General features: G+C 42.0%; 1 protein-coding gene and 1 pseudogene across 3 annotated transcripts in view; both read right to left on the bottom strand.

Moving 5' to 3' along the window:
- Positions 1 to 24,724, bottom strand: part of PPIP5K1 (diphosphoinositol pentakisphosphate kinase 1) — a 41,497-nt gene that overhangs the window by 10,968 nt on the left and 5,805 nt on the right. Inside the window, exons 1-22 of one of the 3 annotated variants that reach the window (XM_015596034.2) lie at positions 24,657 to 24,718; positions 24,422 to 24,543; positions 23,718 to 23,819; positions 23,386 to 23,472; positions 23,194 to 23,269; positions 22,941 to 23,050; positions 22,773 to 22,855; positions 22,472 to 22,603; positions 22,179 to 22,300; positions 21,698 to 21,880; positions 19,527 to 19,668; positions 19,119 to 19,342; positions 18,685 to 18,788; positions 18,334 to 18,448; positions 18,055 to 18,162; positions 17,337 to 17,453; positions 17,020 to 17,181; positions 15,068 to 15,217; positions 14,381 to 14,471; positions 11,347 to 11,472; positions 10,576 to 10,638; positions 5,279 to 5,416 (exon numbers count right to left, since the gene is read on the bottom strand). In XM_015596034.2, the coding sequence (XP_015451520.1) occupies positions 5,279 to 5,416; positions 10,576 to 10,638; positions 11,347 to 11,472; positions 14,381 to 14,471; positions 15,068 to 15,217; positions 17,020 to 17,181; positions 17,337 to 17,453; positions 18,055 to 18,162; positions 18,334 to 18,448; positions 18,685 to 18,788; positions 19,119 to 19,342; positions 19,527 to 19,668; positions 21,698 to 21,880; positions 22,179 to 22,300; positions 22,472 to 22,603; positions 22,773 to 22,855; positions 22,941 to 23,050; positions 23,194 to 23,269; positions 23,386 to 23,472; positions 23,718 to 23,819; positions 24,422 to 24,543; positions 24,657 to 24,710 (2,611 nt within the window). In that variant the 5' untranslated portion in view covers positions 24,711 to 24,718. Of the gene's footprint in view, positions 1 to 5,278; positions 5,417 to 10,575; positions 10,639 to 11,346; positions 11,473 to 14,380; positions 14,472 to 15,067; positions 15,218 to 17,019; positions 17,182 to 17,336; positions 17,454 to 18,054; positions 18,163 to 18,333; positions 18,449 to 18,660; positions 18,789 to 19,118; positions 19,343 to 19,526; positions 19,669 to 21,697; positions 21,881 to 22,178; positions 22,301 to 22,471; positions 22,604 to 22,772; positions 22,856 to 22,940; positions 23,051 to 23,193; positions 23,270 to 23,385; positions 23,473 to 23,717; positions 23,820 to 24,421; positions 24,544 to 24,656 lie in introns of all 3 variants that reach the window. The other 2 variants (XM_025038838.1, XM_015596035.2) reach the window with 2 other exon arrangements.
- LOC102880284 lies at positions 857 to 1,306 on the bottom strand (annotated as a pseudogene).

Below are 24,724 nucleotides of genomic sequence, written 5' to 3'. Positions count from 1 at the left end.
CCCACACCCCCTCCTCTCTGACCATTCCCAGATTGTTCTCTATATGTGTGAGTCTGTTTTTGATTAGTTTGGTTTTTTTGTTTCTTAAATTCTGCATATAAGTGAGATCATATGGTATTTATCTTTCTCTGACTTATTTCATTCAGCATAATAACCTCTAGGTCCACCCATGTTGTTGTAAATGGTAAGATTTCATTTTTTTAATGGCTGAGTAATATTCCATCATATATATGAACCATAACTTCTTTATCCAACTGTCTGTTGATGGGCATTTAGGTTGCTTCCATATCTTGGCTATTGTAAATTGTGCTGCCATGAATATAGAGATGCATAGATCTTTACGAATTATTGTTTTGGTTGTCTTTAGATAAATACCCAGAATTGCTGGGTCAAAAGGTATATCCATTTTTAATTATTTGAAAAACCTCCAGACTGTTTTCCATAGTTGCTGTACCAATTTGCAATCCCATCAAAAGTGTACGAGAGTTCCCTTTTCTCCACATTCTCACCAACACTTGTTGTCCTTTGATTTATTGATGACAGCCATTCTGACAGGAGTGAGGTGTTATCTCATTGTGGTTTTAATTTGCATTTCTCTAATGATTAGTGACCTTGAGCATCTTTTCATATGTCTATTGGCCATCTGCATTTCCTCTTTGGAGAAATATCTCTTCAGATCTTCTGCCCATTTTTTAATTGGATTGTTTGAATAATGTTTATTTATTTTTTTCAAAGAATGAGCTTTTGGTTTTGTTGATTGTTCTTATTTTCTTCCTTCCTTCCTTCCTTCCTTCCTTTTTCTTTCTTTTTTTTTTTAACACTTGTGAGCATTTAATGAACTTCCCTCCATGAGGTTTCAAGCTACCAGGACAAAGGCCCCCACAATACCCTTAATCTTCTCCTCAGCTCTTCTGCTGAAGAATTTGGCCTTCATGATTATAGGCTGCTTTGGGAGCTTTCCCTTTCCCAGAACTTTGTAGTCGCCCAATCACACCACATCAATGATAGGAGCAGCTCCTGTCTTGTTTTTGGCAGCATTTACCTGTGTCTACTCATGGACCAATGTCCACAGTTTATCAAGGCTGACAGTTGGGCAGAAGCTCTAGTTCCTCTTTAAGTGGTAATGCCTCATACCAACTTTCCCAAAGTAACCTGGGTGATATTTGTCAAAGTTGATCCTGTGGTGATGTATGCCACCAGCATTACCTCGGCCTCCCTGGTGCTTCCAGTGCTTGCTGATGTGGCGGTGGCCATGGCTCACGTGAAGGCCCTGAAGTTTCTAGGCCTTCCTCAGTCTGGATGGCATGTCCTCAGCTAAGACGAAAGAGCCCTATTGTTTTTCTATTCTTAATTTTCTTAATCTCTGTTCTAATCTTTATGCTTTATTCTTCTTTCCTTCTGCTAACTTTGGGTTTAGTTTGCTTTTTTTTTCCCCATTTCCTTAAAATATAAATTTAGGTTTTATATTTAAGATCTTTCTTATTTAAACATAGGTGTTTATAGCTTTAAATTCTATTAGCACTGATTTTGTTCCATTCCATAACTTCTGGTATGTTGCTTTTTCATTTTAATTTATCTCAAAGTATATTCTAATTTCCTTTGTAATGGATCTTTGACCCATAGATTGTTTAAGATTATGTTGTTTAATTTCCATGCTATTCGTGAATTTTCCCGTTTTTCTTCTATTATTGATTTCTAGCATCATTTCACTGTGGATGGAGAAGATATATTGTGTAATTTTAATCTTTTAAAATTTATTTAGACTTCTTCTATGGCCTAACAGATGATCTATTTTGGAGACTACTCCATGTACACTTAAGAAAAATCTGTATTCTGCTGTTTTGGGGTAGAATGTTCTATATACATTTGTTAGGTTTAGTAGGATATAGTTCTGTTCAAGTTCTCTGTTTCTTTATTGATCTTCTAATTGTTCTCTCCATTATTAAAAGTGGAGTATTGAAGTCTCTATTATTGTAGAACTGTATTCTCCCTTCAATACTGTCACTGTTTACTTCATATATTTTGGGGCTCTGTTTAATGAGTATATGTTTATAATTGTTATATCTTCTTGATGAATTGACCTTTTATCAATATGTAATGACTTTTTCTGTTTCTTACAAGTTTTTGACTTAAAGACAGTTTTTTCTGACATTAATTTTCCCCAGCACTTATTGGTTATTATACACATGGAACATATTTTTCTATTCTTTCATTGTTAACTTATTTGTGTCTTTGGATCAAAAGTGAGTCTCTTGTAGATAGCATATAGTTGGATAATTTTTTTAAAAATTCATTCTGTCAACCCCTCTGCCTTTTGTTTGGAGAGTTTTATTTATTTACATTTAAAATAATCAGTGATCAGGAAAGGCTTACTTCCGCCATTTCGCCACTTGTTTTCTATATGTCACATACCTTTTTTATTCATTTCATCCATGACTGGCCTATATTGTGCTGAATTGATTTTTTGTAGTGAACCATTTTGATTCCCTTCTCATTTCCTTTTCTGTATATGCTTTAGATATTTTCTTAGTGGTTACCATGGGGATTACAATTAACATCCTAAACTTATAATAATCTTGTATGAATTGATAACAGTTTAGCTTCAATAACATACAGAAACTGCTCCTATAAAGCTCAGTCCCTACCTTATGTTATTATTGTCACAAATTATACCTTTATACATCATGTGCTCATTAACACACTTGTAATGATTGTTTTATTCATGTGTGTGTTAATTCATATATATATTAAAAAAAGAGGAGTTACAGATAAAAAATACTATAATGCTGGCTTTTATATTTACCAGTGTAGTTACCTTTATCAGAGTTATTTATTTTTTGGTATGACTTCAAGTTACTGTGTAGTGTCCTTTTATTTCAGCCTAAAAGCCTCCTGTTAGCATTTCTTGTACGACAGGTCTACTAGTGACAAACTTCCTCAGCTTTTGTTTATCTGGGAATGTCTTAATTTTTCCTTCATTTTTGAAGAGTTTTGCCAGATATAGAATTCTTGGTCGATAGTTTCTTTTCTTTTTTTCTTTTTTCCTTTTTTTTTTTAGCACTTTTAATATGTCGACCCACTGCTCTCTGGCCTCTATGATTTCTGATGAGAAACTGGTTGTTAATCTTATTAAAAATCACTTTTATGTGAAAAGTTGCTTTCCTTTTGCTAATGTCAAGATTTTCTCTGTCTTTGTCTTTGGACAATTTTATTATAATATGTCCCACTCTAGATCTCTTTGTATTTACCTTTCAACTATTTATATGTATAGATTTGTATCTTTATCAAATTTGAGAAGTTTTCAGCCATTATTTCTTCAATTACTTTTTCTCCCTTTCTCTTCTCCTTCTGGGACTCCCATCATGCATTTGTTGGAATATTTCATGACGTCCCACAAATTTCTAAGCTCATATTTCTTCATTCTCTTTTCTCTCTCCTCTTCAGACTGGATACTTTTCAACTGATCTACCTTTAATTTCTTCTGCCTGCTCAAATCTAAGAAATCCTCTAGTAAATTTTTTGTTTCTGTTACTATACTTTTCATCCCTTGACTGTTTGGTTCCTTTTTATATTTTCTATCTCTTTAATGATATTCTCTGTTTGTTGAGACATCGTCCTTCTGATTTCCTTTAGTTCTTTGTCCCTGGTTTCCTTTCCTGATTTAAAATCTTTGTCTAGTTAACCTACTGCTTGTGGTTCATCAAGGACCATTTCCATTAATTTATTCTGTGAACGGACCACATTGTCTTGTTCCTTTGCATATTTTATAATTTTTTTTTGTTGAAAACTGGACCTTTTGAATATTATGTTAACTCTGAAAATCAGATTACTCCCCCTCCTTGGGGTTTGTTTTTGTCGTTTGCTGTAGTCTGTAGCTATTTGTTTAGTGATTTTCCTAAACTACTTTTGTGAAGTCTGTCTTGTCATATGTGGTCTCTGAAGTCTCTGTTCTTTTAGCTTATGTCTAGCTAGTGTGTTGACAGGGATTTCCATGTGCCAGGAAATTGCAGATTGGTTCTGTGTTGAGGTACTCCTTCAACACTAAGCTGGACTGTTTATAATGCCCCCTTTGCCTTCATTCCTTTCTTGTGCTGAGTCTAGAGTTCAGCCAAAGGTGAGAGCTTAAGGTTTTCTCATGTCTTTTATGCTCATGTGTTCTTCCCTAGGCATATGCATGGCTTTCTAAATTACTCAGTATATGCAGATGCTTCTGAATGCCCTAATTTCCTGAAGAAACTCTATTCCCAGGTTTTTCTCTCAGACTTTCAGTATGCTTATTGTTTGCCTCGACAATAATTTTTTGCCCCAGACGGCATGCTGTTCATTTGCCTTACAATGTTTTTAAAAAACACCTCCTGCATAGCCATTTTTCTGCTCTGAGTGATTTCCAAGTTAGGTGAAATAAAGGTAAGCACCCAGTGTCAGTTCTTCAGGTAGCCCACAGACAAGTTAGAATAGACAAACACAATTCTTTAAGGATAAAGTCTGTTCTACTCCTTCTGGAACCAGGGACCAGGGGCCCACACTGAGAACATGAGTTAGCATCTTCAACATTTCTGCCAAAATGGGGAAAGGTGTGGGAGAAGGTCAAGTAAAATTACTGGAAAGCTTCCTGCCATCTTTTGGTCACCTCTTTCTTGATTCAGAATTTTCCTAGTGCTGCAAACTTTTGACTACTTTCCAGAGTTCTGACAAAGTTGATTCTGACAATTTTTACTTGATTTTTTTGGTGTTCCTGTGGAAGGACAAGCTCTTGGACCTACTTACTGCATAGTTTAATTTTTACATTTAGATCTCTGATTGACATGGAGTTTATCCTGGTATGCAGCATGAAGTATGGATTTAATTTTAATTTTGAATGATGATTCAGTTGTCTCAACTTCATTTATTAAAAAGTCTATCTTTCCCCCTAGTATTTTGAAATGCTAACTTCATCTATTTCTAGATTTAATATTTTGTTTGACTGATCTCTGTCTATTCAAATACTAATACCACACTGTTATTATAGAAGTTTTATAGAATGTTTTAAAATCTGGTAGAACTAGTACCCATTTGTTGCTCATCTTTTCAATGTTTTCTTGGCTATTCTTGCTTGTTTATTTTTCAGAATTGACTTTAGTGATATTTCTATGATTTTGAGTCAGCCTATGCAATTAAAAATTTTCAAGTTTACTTTTGTATATTTTTGGACTGCCTCTTTTAAATTTATTACTCATGTTCTAGGATGCATTGGAGTGGGTGCAGAGATAAGGGTACAAGATAAAAGTATTCCCCATACCTGCAGATACCTGCGCTTGTGCTTCAGTGTGGCGCTGGCAGACTCTACTCAAGAATTCACTCACTTGACGCAGAGAAAGGGCATTATGAAGTGTTTCCAGGGGGTAGATGGTAGGCACCATGGAGCACCCTTCAAATCCTGTTAGAAAAGAGATGGGCAAAGTCAACATTATTCCTGCCAAATATACCCCACTGGCCAAGGAAGCATGGAGAGTCCCTGAGAGCCATCAGGAGAGTCCATGGCTTTTGGAATATGGGGCATCCAAGATTCTCAGGAGAGGGAACTCTTTAGATCCCCAACAGGAGTCTATTTCTGTCACCTCCAGATTTCCTAAAAAGTCTACCTGGTAAGGCCTCCTGGTGAATCAAATCACCTCTCATCCTACCTATGGAGAGCCTGCAATATCTCATGGAAAAATCAACAGAATCCAAATAGGGTAAGCACCTATATTGCTCTTGCAGTTTCTGGGGGAATAAAAAAATGTTCAGAGGTAAGGGGTGAAATTATAGGTCCAAATGAAGTAGGGAGGTCATGAAGCTGGGAGGAAACAGCAGATTTCGGGGATCATGTACAAGAGAACCAGACTAAGGGGGCATGGAATCTGAGAAGGGGTTCATGCAGATCTAGGATATGGGTAGAAAGGCTAGAATATTTGAAAGCAAGCTGGAGAACATGCAATACATATGGAGCTCAGCCCAGGAAAATCACATGCATGAACAAGCTAGGGGATGGAAGTTCTTTCTTGGTCATTTCCATCACATCAAAGGTTCTCCCTTCTGCTTTCATGGGAAGACCCCAAAGTTGCTAAGATTTCTCTATTCCATCAGGAAAATGAGGCAAATCCCCTAGAAATAAGAATAAATACTGATTCTCTGCTCTGAACCCAATAATTCCAATGTAGAGCCACCACTCTGGGTAGGGTGAAGGGTAAAATTAAATGTGTAACCCTAATCCCAGAGCCTGTTGATGAAAAAAATGTCCCTATTGGAGGATCAAGAAGCACATATCCCAACCACTTTTTCAGTCCCCAGTCTTTTCGATGTCTCCTCTACATCTCCTTAAAGGGAGTTAGGATAGGCAAGACAGCAATATCTGTGCAAGACATAGCCTCTTGTTCACCAACGACTAAAACCTCAAAAGAATTATACTTGACCATTTTCTAACCTCTGGCCCTCATCTGCTTCAAGGATTCAATTGAGACCTCTCTCCTTCAATTTCCCCCTGTATTCTAGTGGCAGGACGGCAAGAGAGGTCCAGTCTCTTAGCTCCTCAGAGTGGCTAGAAAAATGTTTGGATTTGAAGATGGTGCTGGAGGGTTATAGAGATAAGAACAGATTCCAAGGCAAGAGACTGTTCCTAAACTGAAAAGAATTGGGAATGGGTAACATTAGGAAGCAGTAAGGAAGGATGAGCAGCCAAAGCTACAGCTACCAGGCAGTCTGGTCCCAATCCCATCCAAGCAACTAAATGCAAGTCACATAACCTTAGGGTAAATGGGAGAAAAGGATAGGTGGACTCTCCTGCCAGAAGTGCAATAAGCAAAGCAGTCAGTCCCAGCCAGGGTAGTGGCAGCAGCCAGCTTGGTGGCAGGGGGTACCGTAGAGGCACTCGGGGTCATCCTGGCCTGAGCGCAGCCAGTTCCGGAAGAGGCGCAGGTGGTAGGAGCACTGGTGCAGGTGATGCGCCAGCGTGGCATCCAAGGAGACTGGCCGGCCCCCTGGGCAGTCAGAGGAAAAACTGCGCAGCAACCGGACCACAGGGTGCTGGTCATCCAGCAGCTCTGGAGGGAGTGGGGGTACCACGGCAGGAAGCACGAAGATAAAGAAAGAGAAGAGGGAAAGACAATGAGGGGGGCACTGACTGGCATAAGCATTACTGGGAATTGGAGCCACTCAGCTCCAAGGTGAGCTAAGAGAGAAGAAGAGATGGTCAGAGCCACTGGGCATCTCTTGGAGGGAAGAAGAGTGTTGGCATCACACAATGAGTCTAAAAGAAGGGGCTAGTGAGACCTCATCATACAGCAAGGTCCTCCCCTTTCTCACTGAGCATAATTAGGTCAGTGCTTGCAGAAAGAAGTCACATCATTCTCAAGGGGGGTGAGTTGGCAGTTCTGTGGCTTAGGAGCCTTGACTAGAGCTCCAGTATCCCTGATCATTCTTAGACAAACTCTAGTTAGGGCCTGCTTCTCAGACGAATGTACTTATGAGGTTAGGATAGGAATAAAAAGATTCAAAGTTATTCAGAGAAGATGGTCAAGAATGGTATAGAGTATCAAGATAAAGCGTGAAGCTAAAAAGGCTCCTAAAGGCCAGGCCCTCTGAACCAGACTCTAAGATAACCACAGGAGGGGCCAGTGTTAGGCAGCTGGTATGAGAGACTGGCAGGAAACCAGATGTAGGAGTCCTTTAAAACAGAGCATGTCAAAAATGGAATCAATATGTGAAAATGCCAAAATTGACTGATCATCCTTTCCTCTTATTCAAATATACAGATAAAAAATTGCATAAATCTTAGGACTTGGGAGACACTATATCCATTACAGAAGTCAAAAGTGAGATACTTTTATATTTTCTTCCCACTGCTGGTGAATTTGTTCAGCTGGTGAGTAAAAAAGCTTCAATCTTGAACAACTTATTTTAGTTGCTTGGCAAATTTTGTGGATATATGTGATTCAGCCGCAAAAAGTTGAAGAGAGTGAAAAGCATGTGGAAAGGGTCATAAGAAGAACAGCAGGGAAAAGATTTTGAGGAAAAGGTATGGGGTCCTAAGATCTGATGACGGGATATTGGTATACAGAAGGTAGGATTAAGGTAGCTGAGTGAGGATGGCTGCTCAGAACTCTCAGACCAGAACTGGTTCCATAGGGTGATCCCAAGAAACTATGGTTTCCAGAGACCTTTGTTTGAATGTCAGGAGAGGTTTCAGCTCTACCCAGGCAGTAACTGTACCAAAGGTCAGATAGGCAGTTGTGTGGGTCCCTAGAAAATAATGGGCTTGGCAAATCCAATGGGCATACTCTGACATTCTGGATAAGGGTGAGCCACACTCTCTTTCTCCTATATTAGTTTACTTTGGTGAGTTCAGCGTGTAGTTTAGTAATGGGCCATATTTGTATACTTGATGTATTCGTAGGATATGACAGAAGTTCATCAGGAATAGAGTCAGTGATGGTCTGAGAGATGTTCTTCCATCAAAGCAAGGAGATAGCATTGCTTTGTCTTCTTTCCAAAGCCAAGTCCAGTTTCTCCAGCTGTTATTTCAAAGCCAGACATCATGGCAAGGAGATGGTGATGATGGGACTGTAGATTGACATACTGTTGTGACTAATCTGCCACAAGCAGTTGCTGGCAGCACATCCACTTTGTAATTGCTAGGTCGGTCAAGAAGATTTGACCATAGAGCCCTCATATTGTCCTGAGGGCCAAATTAAATCTAGATAATCTTCAGCAAGAGACATAATGGCTCCAAATTTCTCCTGATGCCAACAGGTCGATTCCAGATTCTGGCTTCTCAAGCACTATAGCCTCCAAGCTCAAGTACAAGAATAAAGGCCAGAAGACTTGTGAGGAAGTATGCAGAGTGCTAGAGGAGATCTTGAATTTGTTCTCATGCACTATACCTGAATTGTCCTGGTCTTTCTACCTCTCCTCCTTTTGGCAGAATTAATTCTCTTCTTCAACTGCTGAGGCTGCTAATCAAGGCTTCAGGGAACTAGAGAAATATAGGTCTGAGGATCTGCTTTATGAATTTGGATCTATTTTCCTAGAGCCTAAGAACTAAGAGATCTATGATTTAGCTCTGATTTCAGGGGCCCAAGTTCTTGATACTACATTTTATACCCTAAGTAACATGTCTCCTAAGTCCAAGTCCCAGGTTGTGGGGTTGGGGTTGGTAATGAGATTCTACTCTGGAGATAATTATGGCACATGAAGGCCAGAAGAGCTTGAAGCTAAATGTGCAGGTACAGCCATGCCACTATGAATGTGGAGCTTCTGTCACAAGCACAAATGGGAGCTGTGGTAGAGTTGGAGCTATAAACTGAACAAGTATAAGCTAGTCAACCTAGGGAGATTTCAGCAGTGCCCAGTGTATAGCCTGACAGGGCTAAAATCTAGCCGCTGCTACTGGCTGAGGAACAGGGGATCAGCATCTGGAGTTTTTTCCATCCAGGAAGCCAGGCTAATTTTACCTCCCTTGGAGGGTCTTAGCTCTTGGATAGAAGAAAACTGTATCTAACAAAACTGGATTTATCCTGAAGACAAGACACAATGCACAGAGAAACTAAAGCTATAAAGGATAAGACAGGGAATAAGCCCTGGGCTCCCTGCCATACCATACAAAGAGACCACAGCCCTTTGGGTTTTAGTTTACATGGACCTCTAAACTCTCCCACCTTAGTGTGGGTAGACCCAGTTCTTCAGTATTCTCAAAACGGTATTCATTCCTAAGCTCTCCTAGAATCCCAACAGACATCTCAACTCTTCCTGTCAAGCTTCTCTGAGACAGCAGTGCCATAGGCAGGCTGGGGCTATATGGAAACCACATGTAAAAACTAGAGGTACAATTCTTTTTCCTTTACCTACTACCTCCTATTCCTTTCTTTCTCTCTTTTATCCCAGGTCAGTCTGGACTCCTGTTTTCTACGTCCAGGCCCTAGGTTAGTAGTAACATAAAGCAGATGTCAGGAGCACAAGAGCCACACCAAGTACACATAATGGTAGGAGATAGGAATATGGAAATGGGACTATATACTCAGGACCAATATCCTTATGGGTAGGCTTGGGAGCTGGGAACTGTGACATTGCTCCAGAGGGAAATAAACAAGTCATCCACTCCAACAAAAGAGCTGGAGAAAAAAATAGGAAGATCGAGTTTATTACATAAGCTGAGGAATAGGGGGCGGGGGAAGAAGAAATGGGGATAATATAGGAATACTATTCTCTTCCTAAGAAGGAGAACCATCATCATATTTGTACAAAGCCCAGCAGTCATGTGATAGGAAAGGGAGAGGTTTAATTAATGTTTTGGTGATGATGCTGAAAAAAGTGACACAATGGTGATGACAGTGACCATGGAAGTAAGACCCTGAGTTGCCACAGGCCGCAGCCAAGGTTAAGGTTTGGTTTGTCACAACGAGGGATATGTACCAAGAGGGACACTTAGTGAGTGTTTCATTCAGAGACAGCAGGGTGTTAACACAGTGGAAGGAGAGGCAAAGTCAGTGTCAGAACTCAGAGGTTAAGTGTCTGGAGGTGACATGGTAAGGATGAATGACGTTGAGTCAGAAGCAAACGTACCGTTAGTCGGATGCTTTGCAAATGACACAGAAAATCGTTTTACGGCCGGGACAAACAAGAACTCTGGGGAGAAAAGACATCATGGGGATTATACCCACCCCTGTCCCCACCCTCTGCTCTGGAATTTGCCAGCAATGCACTCTGTTCTTTACAGTTAGTATATGACCTTCTCCCACCCCCACCCTTAGAGTCCTGACTACCACATTTTCAATCTTTTCCTTTAGTATAATCTCCTCTTAGGAATCCATGTGTCATCTCTACCATGATACACCCCCACAAACAACCCTAATTTCACCACCACATCCTCTTTCTGATCATTTGGAAAAAAAATCCGTAGAAACTTTCATCCCTTCCCCGACTCTTTCCATATGATTTTTCCTGCCTTGGCTGAGCAACTTCCCATCCCTGATTTCCTAGACTTTAATCAAGGCCCCACTGCATTCTTCCTGATCATGGCTCCTCCTTGTTGGTCCTTACCCCTACAGATCAGAATCCAGGAAAGAATACAAAGGTGAAGTAAATTGATGTAGCAGGGCTGTATGTGGGAGATTATGAAGGAATAAGCATAAATAAGTAGTATTTGTATGGTGAAGGAGAATGCAAATGGAGGGGTGAATGGGGTCTTGGTTCCTTTTCCCCTCTATAACTAATGAAGAAAACTTGTTATATGGCCAGTGTCAGTGCCATCTTAAGTATGAATAGTTCTTGAGCTGTGTTCTGGCTGGGAAACAAATGAAGAAAAGAGCTTCCCCCCAAAACCCACCCACATACCATCTCGATGTTTCAGACTGGCAGGTGGTAGCTTTTTGCCATGGCTGCGGGCGTAGTCCTGAAGATTCGGGGCACTGGAGGAGCCACCCAGCACTGTGGTGCTGAATAGCCCTGTGCACTGTGAGCCTGCAAGGCCGGGAGTACATTAGTAGCCACACAAAGCTGCAGGAACACACAACTTCACATGACAACATCAAGACACACACACACACACACACACACACACACACAGCCATTCAGAACCACCATCATGTTGCCATTGCACATAACCACAAACAGCTTCCACTATTGCTCATAGCTATACTGGGCAAGCAAAGTATTCTCCTTAAGATCTATATGGCAGCTACAACAGGCCACTACAAATGCAGAGTTAGTGATATTAAGGGACTCAAAGCTACTGAAAGGGATAGACTATGCTCTCCATGTGGCTCTCTGGAATGCTAAAATAATACATACTCCCTCTAGATCTCCCTAGATTTGATTCAGTGCTCCATATCCTAGATATATGGTTTGAAGAACCCAGAAATCTAGTCCTTTATAGGTTTAAAAGGAAAAAAACTTTGATTGAAACTAGAGACTAAGTTTTGAGCACTCAGCTCAAAACCTAAGTTCTCATAAGTTCTAATTCCTCCTAAGTTTTTCATTCAACATTCCTTCCTTTCTATCTCCCTTCAGGCCTTTTTTCCTTTCCCAAGAAAGAAAGTATAAGACTCGTTGAATTTTTAAACCTGGAAGTGATTTAAAAAATCATCTAGTTCAACCTTTATTTCATTTTAGAAATAAAGAAACTGAGATTCAAAAGGGATCTCATTTGCTCAAAGTCATGTAGTTTGTTAGGAGCTAAGCTGGAGTAGAATCCAGGTCTCCTGACTCTGAGGGTCAAGTATGTTCAGTTAGAAAATAAACGATTATTTTTTTCATCAAGAAAAACAGGTTATTGTTTTGAAGTGAAGATGGACACAAATTGAAAGGCATGTGAAGTCAGGTGATTACATGTAGAGCATGCCTACTATGTGCTGAGTGCCCTACTAAGGAGAAAGACTTTGTGAGCAGAAAACAACAAAAAAGACCTGTTTCTTCCACTCTCAAAAGTTTATTGTCTTGTTAGCCCATGCTCAAAGTCAGATGCCTACACACATTAAGTTCAAAGAAAGCAAAGAGAACTCTATTGCCAGAGAGATAAATAAAACTTGAAAAATCTCTGAAGCCAATAAATCAAGCCAGTCACTGTTTCAAATATTTGATTAAGAGTAGGGTTGGGACTTCACAGTCCTCTCTCCTACTATAGCCCATGAAGACAGAGAGGGAAAGAAGAGACAAGATTGACACCAAGTTTGTGGGATTTGCCCTTCTACTTCCAAATCTACTTAGCCAAGACCCTGGGCTTGACGTTGGAACTTAAAATTCAAAGGGAATGAATGAATGAATGAATGAATGAATGAATAAAATAAAATAAAATTCGTAAGAGAGATGAATAAAGTCAAGAGGAGGTCAGTTTCCTTTGAACCCACAAAGAAGGGGCCATGGTTTCAAGGGTCCCAGCATTTCAGGGTCACCACAGAAATCAGTACATTCAGGTAGCAGATAATCTCCACCCTGAAATTCAGGGCCACTATTCTACGCAGCAACTTCTAACTTTCATGCTCAAAGTGGTCGTAGAACAGGGTTTCAGAGAGTAATAAGGGATGCTAAATATGTCTGTACTTCTTCAGAGCAGCTGATACTAGCTGGTTCTATTCCAGACCACCCAAGCTTTATTCTACATTTACTTCCTCTACTAAATAATTTTCTGGTGCAGTCCTGCCAACCTTTCCCTATCTAATCCTCGGACCATCACAGAGGGTAGGTAGTCTTTACTTTACCACCACCATCTGTAAACTACTATGGCCATACCTCTGCCTTCTTCTTCACAGCACTTCCATTTAACTGGGCCAGATCCAGCTATCCTCTTTTCCAGCCTACCTGAAACCTTCTCTTTACTGGGATTCTGGGACGAGAAGTTCACATCACAAACCTATACATTTGTCATTTATTTTTATGGCGCAAACCACCTACCTCATTTCAGAGATCTAGAAGGCAACCTACTCCTATAAAATTAGCCTGGAAAATTACCAAAACCTTCTCCCTCTTCTGGTCCAAATACTGACCATTCTAGGGCCAAAAAATTGGGTGCCAAGGACAAAGGTAACGGAAAAATTAAAGGAGCTAAATGGAAAGAATAATAGGGCAAGATAGAGACAGGGGACTAAGTCCAGATCCCACACAATTGTCTCTAACTGCCAGTTCTAGTTACTGGCTCACAAGGCACTTTGTTAAAAGATAGCCCCACCCAAGGACCACTCCCGCTTCCAAAGAATACAATACCCTCTGAGGCTTGGTCCTTCCTGTAGTCTGTGTTCTTAGGAAAGGTTGAATGATGTTCTCCACCCCTCTCCAGGAATCAAAAAAAATCAAGAGACATCCCCTCAAAGTCCTGAGAGAAGTCTCTGCCACTATACCAGTCTCAGATTTGTCCCTCAATTTTCAGGAAGGAAGGAAAAAAATTACAGGATTAGGAGAGGGTGAAGGAGAGGCAAGGAAGTAGGAGGGGCCAGAGTGGGGATGTAATAAACAGGTCTCAGAGAAAGACATGGCACAAATTCTCTAAATGAGGAATATGACACTTACGGGGGTCACGAGTACTTCTATTTATAGCTCTGTCTGTGATAACTCTGAAGATTCAGAGTCTCCATGGCCCCTTAAGGTCTGGGCTAGACTGAAGGGATAGATAAGGAATGAGGGAGGAAACTAGAAAATGCCCTTCAGTCAAAGAAATAGGGGTTGGTATAGAAAACCAGAATACAAACACCTTCCTGGAATGGAAGCAATCATCTGAGATCAAAGTTCACACCTAAATATGGCTTTACCCAATTTATCCTCCCTATCCCCACCAGACAATTCCATAGACTGCATAACCCCAATTCCCACAATAAAACTCTGAAGAACAGACAGACGCTCCTCCCAAAAACAGGTGAGAGATGCTGGAAAACCATACCTAGGCCACTCTGCTTCATCTCTGTTGGTGGCCGTGAAGATGAAAAGAGCCGGTAGCCACCAGGCCTTGAGGATGAAGTCTCAGAAAGCACCTGGAGAAAAAGGACTGTATATTACCATTTCGCCACTTCAACCCAAAGTCTAAAACCCAAGTCCCGAATTGCCCCTGCAAAGCCAAGCAATGTCAGAAAGTTTGGAAGAACCAAAGGATTTTTATGGGAGAAGAAGAAAAGGGAATAAAAGGTGTACTTTGCAGAGGGAACTGTCCAGAGAATCCTTTCTATACTAGAAAGCACTTCTATTTCCAAGATGCCTATCTCCACAGCCCTCCCACCCTAAATATGAGAAATCATTATTCGACCATTCTCAATTCACAGCAGAACAGGGTTCTTTAATCTTATCTATCCCTCTGCAGGACTTAGAGAACCAATCACAATAGTTCAGCCACAGTAAGAAGTAAAGTCTGGCCACTCTCTCTTCTTTCCATGGGACAACTGTGGCTAGGGCAACTATACTCAGTTTCTTATTTGAACCAAGAAGCCCTCTTGGCCACTCCTGGAGACATAAAATGGATTTATAAATAGCCCAAAGAATTCAATCATACAACCCCCAACATACATACACAGCGTCCCAAGTCCCAAAAGGCAAAGGCAGAGGCAGAAAAGGAAGACTAGGTAGGGAGGGACACCTGTGTGCAGGATGCCAGGTGAGTGGTGGACACAGCCCGGGGCTGTAGGCCGATGGCTGGGGAAGGCCGAGGGAGGTCTCCTGACCTCCGGCGGCGCCGTCCCCGCAAGGGGATCAGGTCCAGGTTCCCCGTGCACTGCATGTTCATGACCTGCAATCAGACCGGGTGGAAAGCCGGTCATGGCTCCTTTAACCCCCCAGGCTCCCAAAAGCCCCAATGCCCATTGGGCAGACCTAATTATAGGGATGGAGAGAATGATTGCCTAGGGGTCAGCTGCTATGAAGGTCACAGCTTTTGTATTCTAAAACAGTCCAAAGAATAAGATGACAAGAGGAGAAGAAGGGATGGGGATAAGATTGCCAATGCCTATATTTATAGAAGGAGGAGAATAAATATTAATATTAAAAGGCTGTGTGACCAAGGAGAACAGAGAAGATTTTCTTGCAAATCTAAGGAGCACATCTTATAAAACAATCATCCTGGATGAGCCGTGACATGGCAGCACTAGTAATTGAAAAGAAGGAATGTGATTATAACAGGAAGCTTCCTGTAGGCCTGAAAAAAAGAAGGCAGTCTCATCAAGTCTGAGATGCAGAGAGAGCTCTGCCTTTCCTATGTCTCTTGACTGCTTAAAGCAGAAAGAAAAAGGGGGTCATGTACAACAGTGCCAGAAAGACTGGCAGACCACATGAATGGGGAATACATTTAGATGTGGAGGAGCAGTTTATTAATGGAAGATTATGTCACTCTAGCCATCTGATCTATTCACATGAGTCTAAAGGTTACTAGTGTACTATGTATACTAAGTTAATGCTTCAAAGAGAAAATGATGTATACCCCACCTAAAGGAACTGAGTATTCACAACTTCAAATCCACCTTAAAATCATCAGGAAGAAAAGGATGAGTTCAGAATAGAAACTGTAGTTTGTCTTCTCAGGTTTCTCCAAAATGTTAACTGCAAATCTCTGGCTGAACCTATGTAAGATAGCTATAGATTCTTCTGAGATATTTTTAAAATGCAAAGACCAATGCCTTTAAGACAAAGCTGGCACAGAGCCAGGTGAACAGATCTATCAATCAAAGCAGGACCCAAATCATCCAGTCAGAGTCCCTAAGACTGGAATAAATTATGGGATCAAAAAGAGTATCATTGGGCCAAAGACGGAAAGACTCTCTCCAGGAAAAAAGACCAAAACAAAAATCTCAGGACAGTTAGCTGGACATGATGTGAGATTTACAACAGTTCCATCCTCTAGGCTAGAAAACTAGAACCAGGACTAGAGACAAACTCCTCCAAGAACAGCAGAATACAGGCCCAAGCCGATAAACCAGTTTATCAGAGAGACTTTCAGACTTGATTTCCTTGTAAGATGAGGGTATAGATAACCCTAAAGGAATTAAAGTGCCACATATTTGCTCTTGTCTGAAGTATAATTTTTATAAGGCAACACAGAGATGGAGAGGGCCTGGCCTTTAACATCAATTGAATTGTTATCATAGTTACTATTTACGAAGCAGCTATATGATGGATATTACTTGCATTTTACAGATGAAAAAAAGTGAGGCTTGGAGAAGTTTCCTGTTCAAGGTCACACAGCTTCTAAGTACCAGATTGGGATTTTAGCCCAGAATTCAAGCTGTTTCTACTATGTTTCCTTTTAAAGAATTGCCTTTTCAAATTCATCCAGAGGCCTCCTCCTCAATCTCATCTCTTAAAATCTTTCTCTCTCAGGCACCTCTCAATGGCATCTCTTTAATCTCAGAAGTAGCAACCAGCTTAAAGGAGTTTTATTTTGAAAGAAGAATTAAGTAAAACATATCTATCAGGGGTAGAAAGACTCTGCTTAAGGTCCCAAGAATCCCTCCCATCTCACAAGGGGATTCAGAGGCTTCATGGATATTGTCCTATGAGCATTTTCATTGCTTCTTTCTCTCAAGTCCCTCCCATTACCTCCATGGAGCCGGCTTTTCGGTTACGAATGAGGGGTGATCTCCTTGGGAGGCCAGGGCCCTCAGAGGGCTGGGGTGAAGTCTGCAGGGCCCGGTCTGGCTCATCTGATGCCTTCCCCGGGCACAGGTTCTCCATGCTGCCTTGGTCTGTTTTCATCTCATTCTATCCAATAACAGGCACAGATAGAAGAGGTGTTAATGGCCTCCAGCCTCCTAATCCCAGACTTCCCAACCCTTTTACTTCCCTGTACTGTTTCCAAGTTTCCCACCACTTGATTCCTAAATCCTCCAGTCCCAAATCCCAGCACTCTGATCCACCTCGGAAGAAGCCGGACGGAATCCATAGCCAGTTGGGGCACTGCCTTCTTCCTCGACACCTTTCACTCCAGGGCTAAAGTGCAGCTCCACATGGAATCGCTCCTCTGATAAGGGATCCTATGGGGGCATCAACAGATGAAGGGGCAGTTGGAGGAGCTGGATATGGTGGTGGGAGACCAGGCAGGGACAATAGAGAGGAACTCAAGAGGGCTATAAACTCCTAGGGCAGAGGTTTCAGCATCTAATCCCACCCTAAGGCTGATCTATGATAGCTTCCCTTTAACTATAGGCGAGTGTTACAGAATCCTCATTCCCTCACCTCTACTGTTTGTGATTCACTGCTCCACATGAATTTCCATCTTCTACTTCTACAACCCTCCCAATCCATCTTCCACAATAATTCAGTTTTGCTACAGTGCATATAGCAGCACATTGAAGATATCCTTGTGGAGCCTTATGTATAACAATGTTTGAAGGAAAAAAAACTCAGTATAACGTTGTCCCCAATTCCATTCTATGGTATCTCTAGGACTCAACACCATCCCAAAACACCTTTTCTGATCCAGGAGGAACCTCCTAGATGCTCTGTGTCAGGCTGTGCCTAGGTGCCACACCTAGCTGGATTCTATAAATTCTAAGGATAAGAAAGTTCTTTACTAAAAGAAGATGGAGGAGAAAGAAGGGGCCCTCTCCTCATCCCACCCTGTTAGCTCCTCACCCGTGTGTTGTCCTCATAAAGCATGATAACAATCTGGGTCATGTAGTTGAGCTCTGAGATGGCACTAAGATAATTCAAAGCTCGCTGCCATTGTGCATCCTGGGTCTCCTACCGAACACAAACAGAGGTAAGCCAATGCCCAGGGACAAGGGAGTTAGGGAATGGGCAGGGAGACAAGTTGAACAGAGAAAGCTTGCAGTAAAAAAGAAGCATGAGGAAGAGAGTAAAAGAATGCTGGGAAAGATGTTCATGGGCTGAAGGAAGAAGTAAGATCCTTACATCAAGAAGTCCCCCGTAACGGAAGACACTGAGTAGGGAGTGGACGTGGCTTTCACTGGTGAAATAGAGACGTGTTCGAACGTGGCGGCCTGGGGAGAGCACTCCTCGGGAGTACCTGAGATAATAGCTAAGTCACTCATACTGCCGGATAATCCTCTTCCCACCCTGCCACAAACTCCTTCCTCCCATCTCAAAAACTTCTCCTCTCCTTTCTATCCCAGGATCCCTTTTATTCTTGGTTCCCCAAGCTGTCCCAGTCTGGATTCCCCCAAGGGCTCCCTGACATGCCCCTCCCTCCATCCAGCACCCCTCCCAGCCCTCCCTCACAGGGGATGCAGCTTGTTGACAGACTCATCCTCGTGGGTTCTCTGCAGGTCAAGTAGTATCTTCCGCAACAGTGGAAGACAGAAGCCCACGGCAATTTCCAGTTTCTCCTCCCGACTGATCCCGTACTCCTAGAGGCCATAGGCCAGGAATAAGTACCTCAGTGAATCTTGTTTTCCTCTTGCCTCATATTCCCAGGCCCAAGATCCTGCTTATTTTCACCTCAGGTCTATCTAGGGCTTCTTTCATATCCACCACATTTCTCCTCTCCAGGTTTCTCCTCAGTTAGTCTCTTGTCCTTACTCAGAGCCAGGGCAGACCCTGAGAATTGTAGCAACTCAGCTTATTCCTCCTCTAAGTTTCTTTCCCCTGGTTCCCATGCCATCCCACCTTTCTGCCTTTTCTCTCTTTCCTTACCCAATACCCCTATCCCCAGGCTTGATTCCTTATATGAGACACACCTGGGGAATGACCACATCAGCCAATGCCTTAGAGAGACGTAGCAACTCTGCTGTTCCTTGAAGTCCCAGACTCGCATTATGCTGCACATCATACTTGACACAGTCATAGATGTCAGGGATCTTACTGATATCATAGCGCCCACTCTTCTGTCGAAAGTCACGCTCCAGCTTGCTCCAACGCTGTAACATTAGTTCTAGTGTTTCACTGTGGTAGAGTTGCAGGTCTGGAAAGAGGACGGACAGTCAGAGAAGCCAAGATTTTACCTCTAACAAAAGACCCTAAAAAATCTAAAGTAGAACCAGAGAGATGAGGATGCCTTGTCTCAGACATTTAGGAGAAGACACAGGTGTGTCTGAGGAACCCACCCATATCTGAAACCTTGAAGGGAAGATAGTATTCATACCCACCTACAGACTTAGGGTCCTGCATCCGTTCCCGGATCTGGTGAGTGAGGTTTTCAATCAGGGCAAATACCTGATCACAGACCTTCACAGGATTCTGGATGATAGCCATGGAGTTGAGTAGGGAAGTGCTTCCAGTAGGAGCCAGCTGTGGGGAATAGAGAGATGAAAAGCAAGATAAGCTCAGTGCCAATTGCCCATTCCTCTGAGCTTATTATAGAGACTGCCTGCAAATAAGATGTTTGTTGGTTCACTCCAGGGAGCACTCTTTGACTACTGAGCATACCGGCAGTTCTAGGGCCGTCAGATGAGAGGAGTGCTCTAGCACACTGTCATCTAAGATGGGTTGATCTTAAAAGTCTTGGAGTCTAGAGGAAATAAAACAGACCTAGGTTCTTTTCTTGAGGGTTCTAAAAAACACATGGAGAATACTGGGGAATAAAGATTAAACTAAAATCCCCCCAAATCCTCACAGAATGTTTTTATGAGTGGTTAACAGAAATAATATTATCTTATTCCTCTAAAAAAGATGGTAGTCTGAACCTAGAGTAGAGATGCTGCCTCAGAACTACGTTCCAACTCAAGCTTTTAGGACAGTAACAGTCAATGAAGAATGTGGAGGGGGGTAGAAGACTGAGGGTAGAACGCATGCATTCTACTTAGGTCTTCACAAGTTCCATCCTTATTAGCAAAAGGAAGCAAGCAAGAAAAGGAAGGTGCCTTAGCTTTTCTGGATTTGCAATCCAATTGAGCAATGGATTAAAAAATAAGGGAGCAAGGTCCTGCCCTTCTTAAGTCCCGTTCAGAGAAGGACACAGAAAAACCCATTCTCTAGCTATTTAGTTCATTTAAGAATCTACAAGAAAAGGTTACACAACAGTGTGAATATACTTAATGCCACTTGAACTCTACCCTTAAAAGTGTTTAAAGTGACACTACGATTTAAAGAATGTAATTTTTTTAAAAAAGAGTCTATCAGAAATGAGCTATCAGTGGTAGGATGATGAAAAATCATTGTCTAGCATATGATCCCCAGTCAATAGTGGCCTGGATACACAGGAAAAGAATGACATTGGGTAACGGCATCCACTGTGATTAATACTATGAGGCAATGTACTGCAGTGGCTGACAGCCTGGCTCTTGGGTTAGACTCCCTGGGTTCATACTAGATGGATGACCTTGGAAAGGTTGCTTAAATTCTTTTGAACTTAGGTTTCCTCATCTGTAAAATGGGGGAAAGTAGTACAGGTCCACAGTTCTTATGGTAGATTAAAGACAGCCATTAATTCTCTGTCACCTTCCCCTTACCTTGAATTGAGGCTGGCCCTGTGACTGCTTAACCAATAAAAAAATAACAAAGCTATGTTGTGCTAATTCTGGGCTTATGCTTTTAAAAAGTTTGGAAGCTTCTGCTCTGGTGGAGTCGTAAGCTGCCATTTAAGAAGTCTGGCTACCATGCTAGAGAAACCACACAGAGAAAACATGTAGAGAGAAGAAACCCTGAGACTTCAGGGAGAGTGTGAAGAGAGAGCCCAGCCATTCCAGCACCCCAGTTGAGCCTCCAGATGGTTCCACCTCCAACATCTGGAAAACATCTGGGCAGTTTTAGGAGAGACCCCAAGAAAGACCAGTTCAGCTTAGAAATATAAGCCAAAAAAAAAAAAAGAAATGGTGAGTGTTTTAAGTTACTGAGTTTAGGGGTAGTTTTTTATGCAGCAATAGATACCTGAAACATTCTTTCATTCAAAATCCTTAAGACCAGTCTGAATTTTTTAGCCTTGAGGAAGTTAAGACAGTGTATATGCCCAATGTTATATAATGCCTCTAACTGGGCCTAGGGCGTAACAAAACACATTTATATTCATGCAGCAAAATGTATGATTATTTACACTGAATGGGATAAACAGGGATTAGAAACAGTTTTGACATGTCAGATTTTGCTGCCAAATAAATCTTAGTGCCAAATCTATAAAAATCTTTTTGATTTTTCCAATTGTGGCTAAGAAATTATGGACCCATACTCATCTCAAAGGGTAAGGATTAAATGAGATAATGTATGGAAAGCACATAAAACAGTACCTGGCACATGGTAACTACCATTATCGATCACTATTATTTAGAATTCTAGGGATTTGGGATAAGAGGTATATTGGGCACAAATATAGGGAGAGCCTCACCTTATCATAATCCTCAGGGCCAAAGGGTGCATCCTGCTGCAAAATATGGTGCAGTCGAGCCTTCACCCGGTGCTGACAGCTGCTCAGGGAATCCCCATCACTGTCCAGGAGACCATTCATATTGGCGCTCTTCACCATTTGTACCAAAATGGGTGTCAGCTCCCCTTCTAGAGCCAGAAGGCCCTAGAAGGGAAGAACAAAGTCTATTAGTTTTCCTTACAGTCTAGTGTAGTCCCCCCCAGGCCTAGATGGTCTCAGAGATCAAATAAGAGCTGGCTTAGTGAACTGGGGTCTAGGTCAAGGGGCCTACCCTCACTAATTATTCTCAGCTCATTCTTAGTAATACAGAATGGGAGCAAACACAAGAAGAAATTGATCCGAGTCAGCGCACAAACACTCTAAAATTTCTCAGATAATTTTCCAAACTCTCCACTTCTCTACCTAAAGGAAGCTGAGACTGTGGGAGAACTCTAGTGCGCACCTTGGCAAAGGCAGCAGCCGTCATCTGGACACGGCCCTCATCAGAGGCATAGATCTTGAGATCATGACGGAAAGTGCTATGGAGACGAAGCAGCCCACATCCTGGGAAGCCAGCATAGTCACCTGGGGGCAAAGGGGAGGACCAGCAATGCATGCTATACAGACCCACACAGAAGAAAGAATGCTCATTCCCCTCTTTAACTTCCCCGTTGCCTCAGTCCCTTCATTTCCCCAACTTATCCTCTAATCATCCTATCCCAACCCTGCTAGGTATTTACAACTCAAAACACTCACCTTGTCCTCCAGGGTACATGCAGCGAAAAGCTCGCCCCAGCTCCTCAGCCTGAACACGGCCAGCGGGAGTCAGTTCTCCACCCCACTTCAGTACCAGCAAAAGAGATGGACCCAGAGCCTTCGGCTGTGGATCTGTAGGAATAAAGGGCAGTAAATAGGTCTAGATCTGAAGAAAATACTGGGGACATCTAAATGTTAGATCTTTTGAGGAGCCCAGAATGGTAATCTGGGATAAAAGGTCATCTAAGAGTTCAAGAACAAGAGATCTGAATGGTAATGGGAAGAGAATATAATATCTCACCTTGCCCCTCATTAGAAGCTTTTACTTCATGAGGGTAGTAAGTCAACTGCACCTTCCGGTTGATGCCTGAGAAGTGACCATACCTGCAGGATAAACCCACAGTTTACTTTCTATCCCAGTCTCCAATTCTCACTGTTATTGGCTTTTTTTTCCTATCCCCTTTCTCACATCTCCAGCACAGACTTCAGCTGCTCTAGTTTCCCAGTCTTCTCCTCGATCTCACCACCTGGTTCCTTTTCCAGTTCAGCCAATAGCAGCCTTGTGATGTCCAGCACCTCCTGGAGGACATAACAGGGTATCCGCACAAGAGGTCAAGTCCTGGCCAGTGTTACCCTTTCATCCGGGTCTCTCAAGGCCCCCAATCCCATATCCTCTATCTTTCCCAAAGCATTATTCCTCCCAGCCAGATTCACTATCTTACCTGGAGCTGCTCAGGCCGCTTTAGTTTTAATTTCCCCGTCTTATAGCCACCATGTTTTTCAAATAGACTAAAAAACCTGAAGAAATAAAGAGAAGCTTCGTATGGGGTGAGATGGTCAAAGCCTCGGGGACCTGCCCCCTTCCCATCTCCCTCACAAAAACCTATTTGTCTAAATTAGAACACTGTTCCTACCTTGGGTGGGTCACTTCCATCTTCATCTTCTGCTTGGGGGTACGATCCCCATGACGGATAATGGCAATGACACAACGAAGTTCCATCCTAAGATAAGAAATGCTTTGAGAGCCTCTCCCCAATTCTATCCCATGCCACCTCCCATCATTTCATCTTCCTTGACATGTCAAAGAACAGAGGAAAAACCATCTGAGATTAGGATTACAGGTAGGGTCAGGAAACTGCCTAGGAGGCCCAGGCTCCATTCATCAGAACACACAGGGTCAGGAAGTAGCCACTGGTCTGACTTAGATCCCTTAAGTAGGTACTCCAGATTTTTTACTTTTGCTCACATAGTGCCAGATGTGGTAGGGACAATGGGAATGTCCTCAGCCTCTGTAGGGATGGACCATGGGATCTGGAACTGTGGGGCAAGTTCCCGCATTATGGTGTTCCTAGAAGGAGAAACATTAAGAAGCTGTTTGGAAATGAATGTATCAATGAAGCTCACAAAACCTAGCATGTTGTAGAAGAATACATTAATATACAGTCTGAAAACATGCAAAAAAGACATCCTTAGATTTGCAGTAAAAATATTAATAAATGTATGGGAAGGACAAACACCAAATTAAGAATTGTGGTAACTTATGGGTGGGAGAGAAGGGGATGTAATTAGCAAGGATTATGGAGGGACTTCAACTCTATTCCTAATACTTTTTTTAAGCTCAATGGTGAATACATGGATACTCACCATATTTATCATTTCTTACACATTCTTGAATGTTTGTAAAACATTATTATGGTACAATCACATTTAGTACAATAAATATAGTTTGTTTATACATGACAGAAAAAGACAGACTGTTACATCTAAGACTGTTAACAGTAATTACCTCTGGGGAGTACAGTGTTGGGAAGGCAAGAGGGCTAAGGAGCCCTTTCTCTAATTTCCTTTTTCACTCTAAAATCATTTTTACAATATTTAAATTAGAGTAAAAGCTTTCCAACTCTCTTCTCTAAGCCCATTCTCTCCAGCCCATACCACTGTGTCCCTTACCCCAGAATCTTAGCACAGTCATCGTAGTATTTCATCGAATTCTTGACAAAACTGAAGCCATTGACATCACACACAAAGGAGTGACCGTTGGCACGAAGAAGGTCAAAACCGCAAACTGTTTGCTGCAGGAGGAAAGAGGCAAGATGAGAACAAGAGAGTCACTCTTTCTTCCCAGACCCCTCCTCCTGTCTCTCTCCCTCATTCACAGCACCCTCATCCATGGGACTTCGTCTACCTTAAAAGCTACACAGACTTTCCTGGCCACCAGCTTTTCCATGGCGGTCAACATGACGTATCGAATCT

Source organism: Pteropus alecto, unplaced genomic scaffold (assembly GCF_000325575.1).
Source record: "Pteropus alecto unplaced genomic scaffold, ASM32557v1 scaffold86, whole genome shotgun sequence".
Classification (NCBI taxonomy): Eukaryota; Metazoa; Chordata; class Mammalia; order Chiroptera; family Pteropodidae; genus Pteropus; species Pteropus alecto.
The sequence above is the reverse complement of the archived record's forward strand: the minus strand, read 5'-3'. Positions and strand labels throughout refer to the sequence as shown.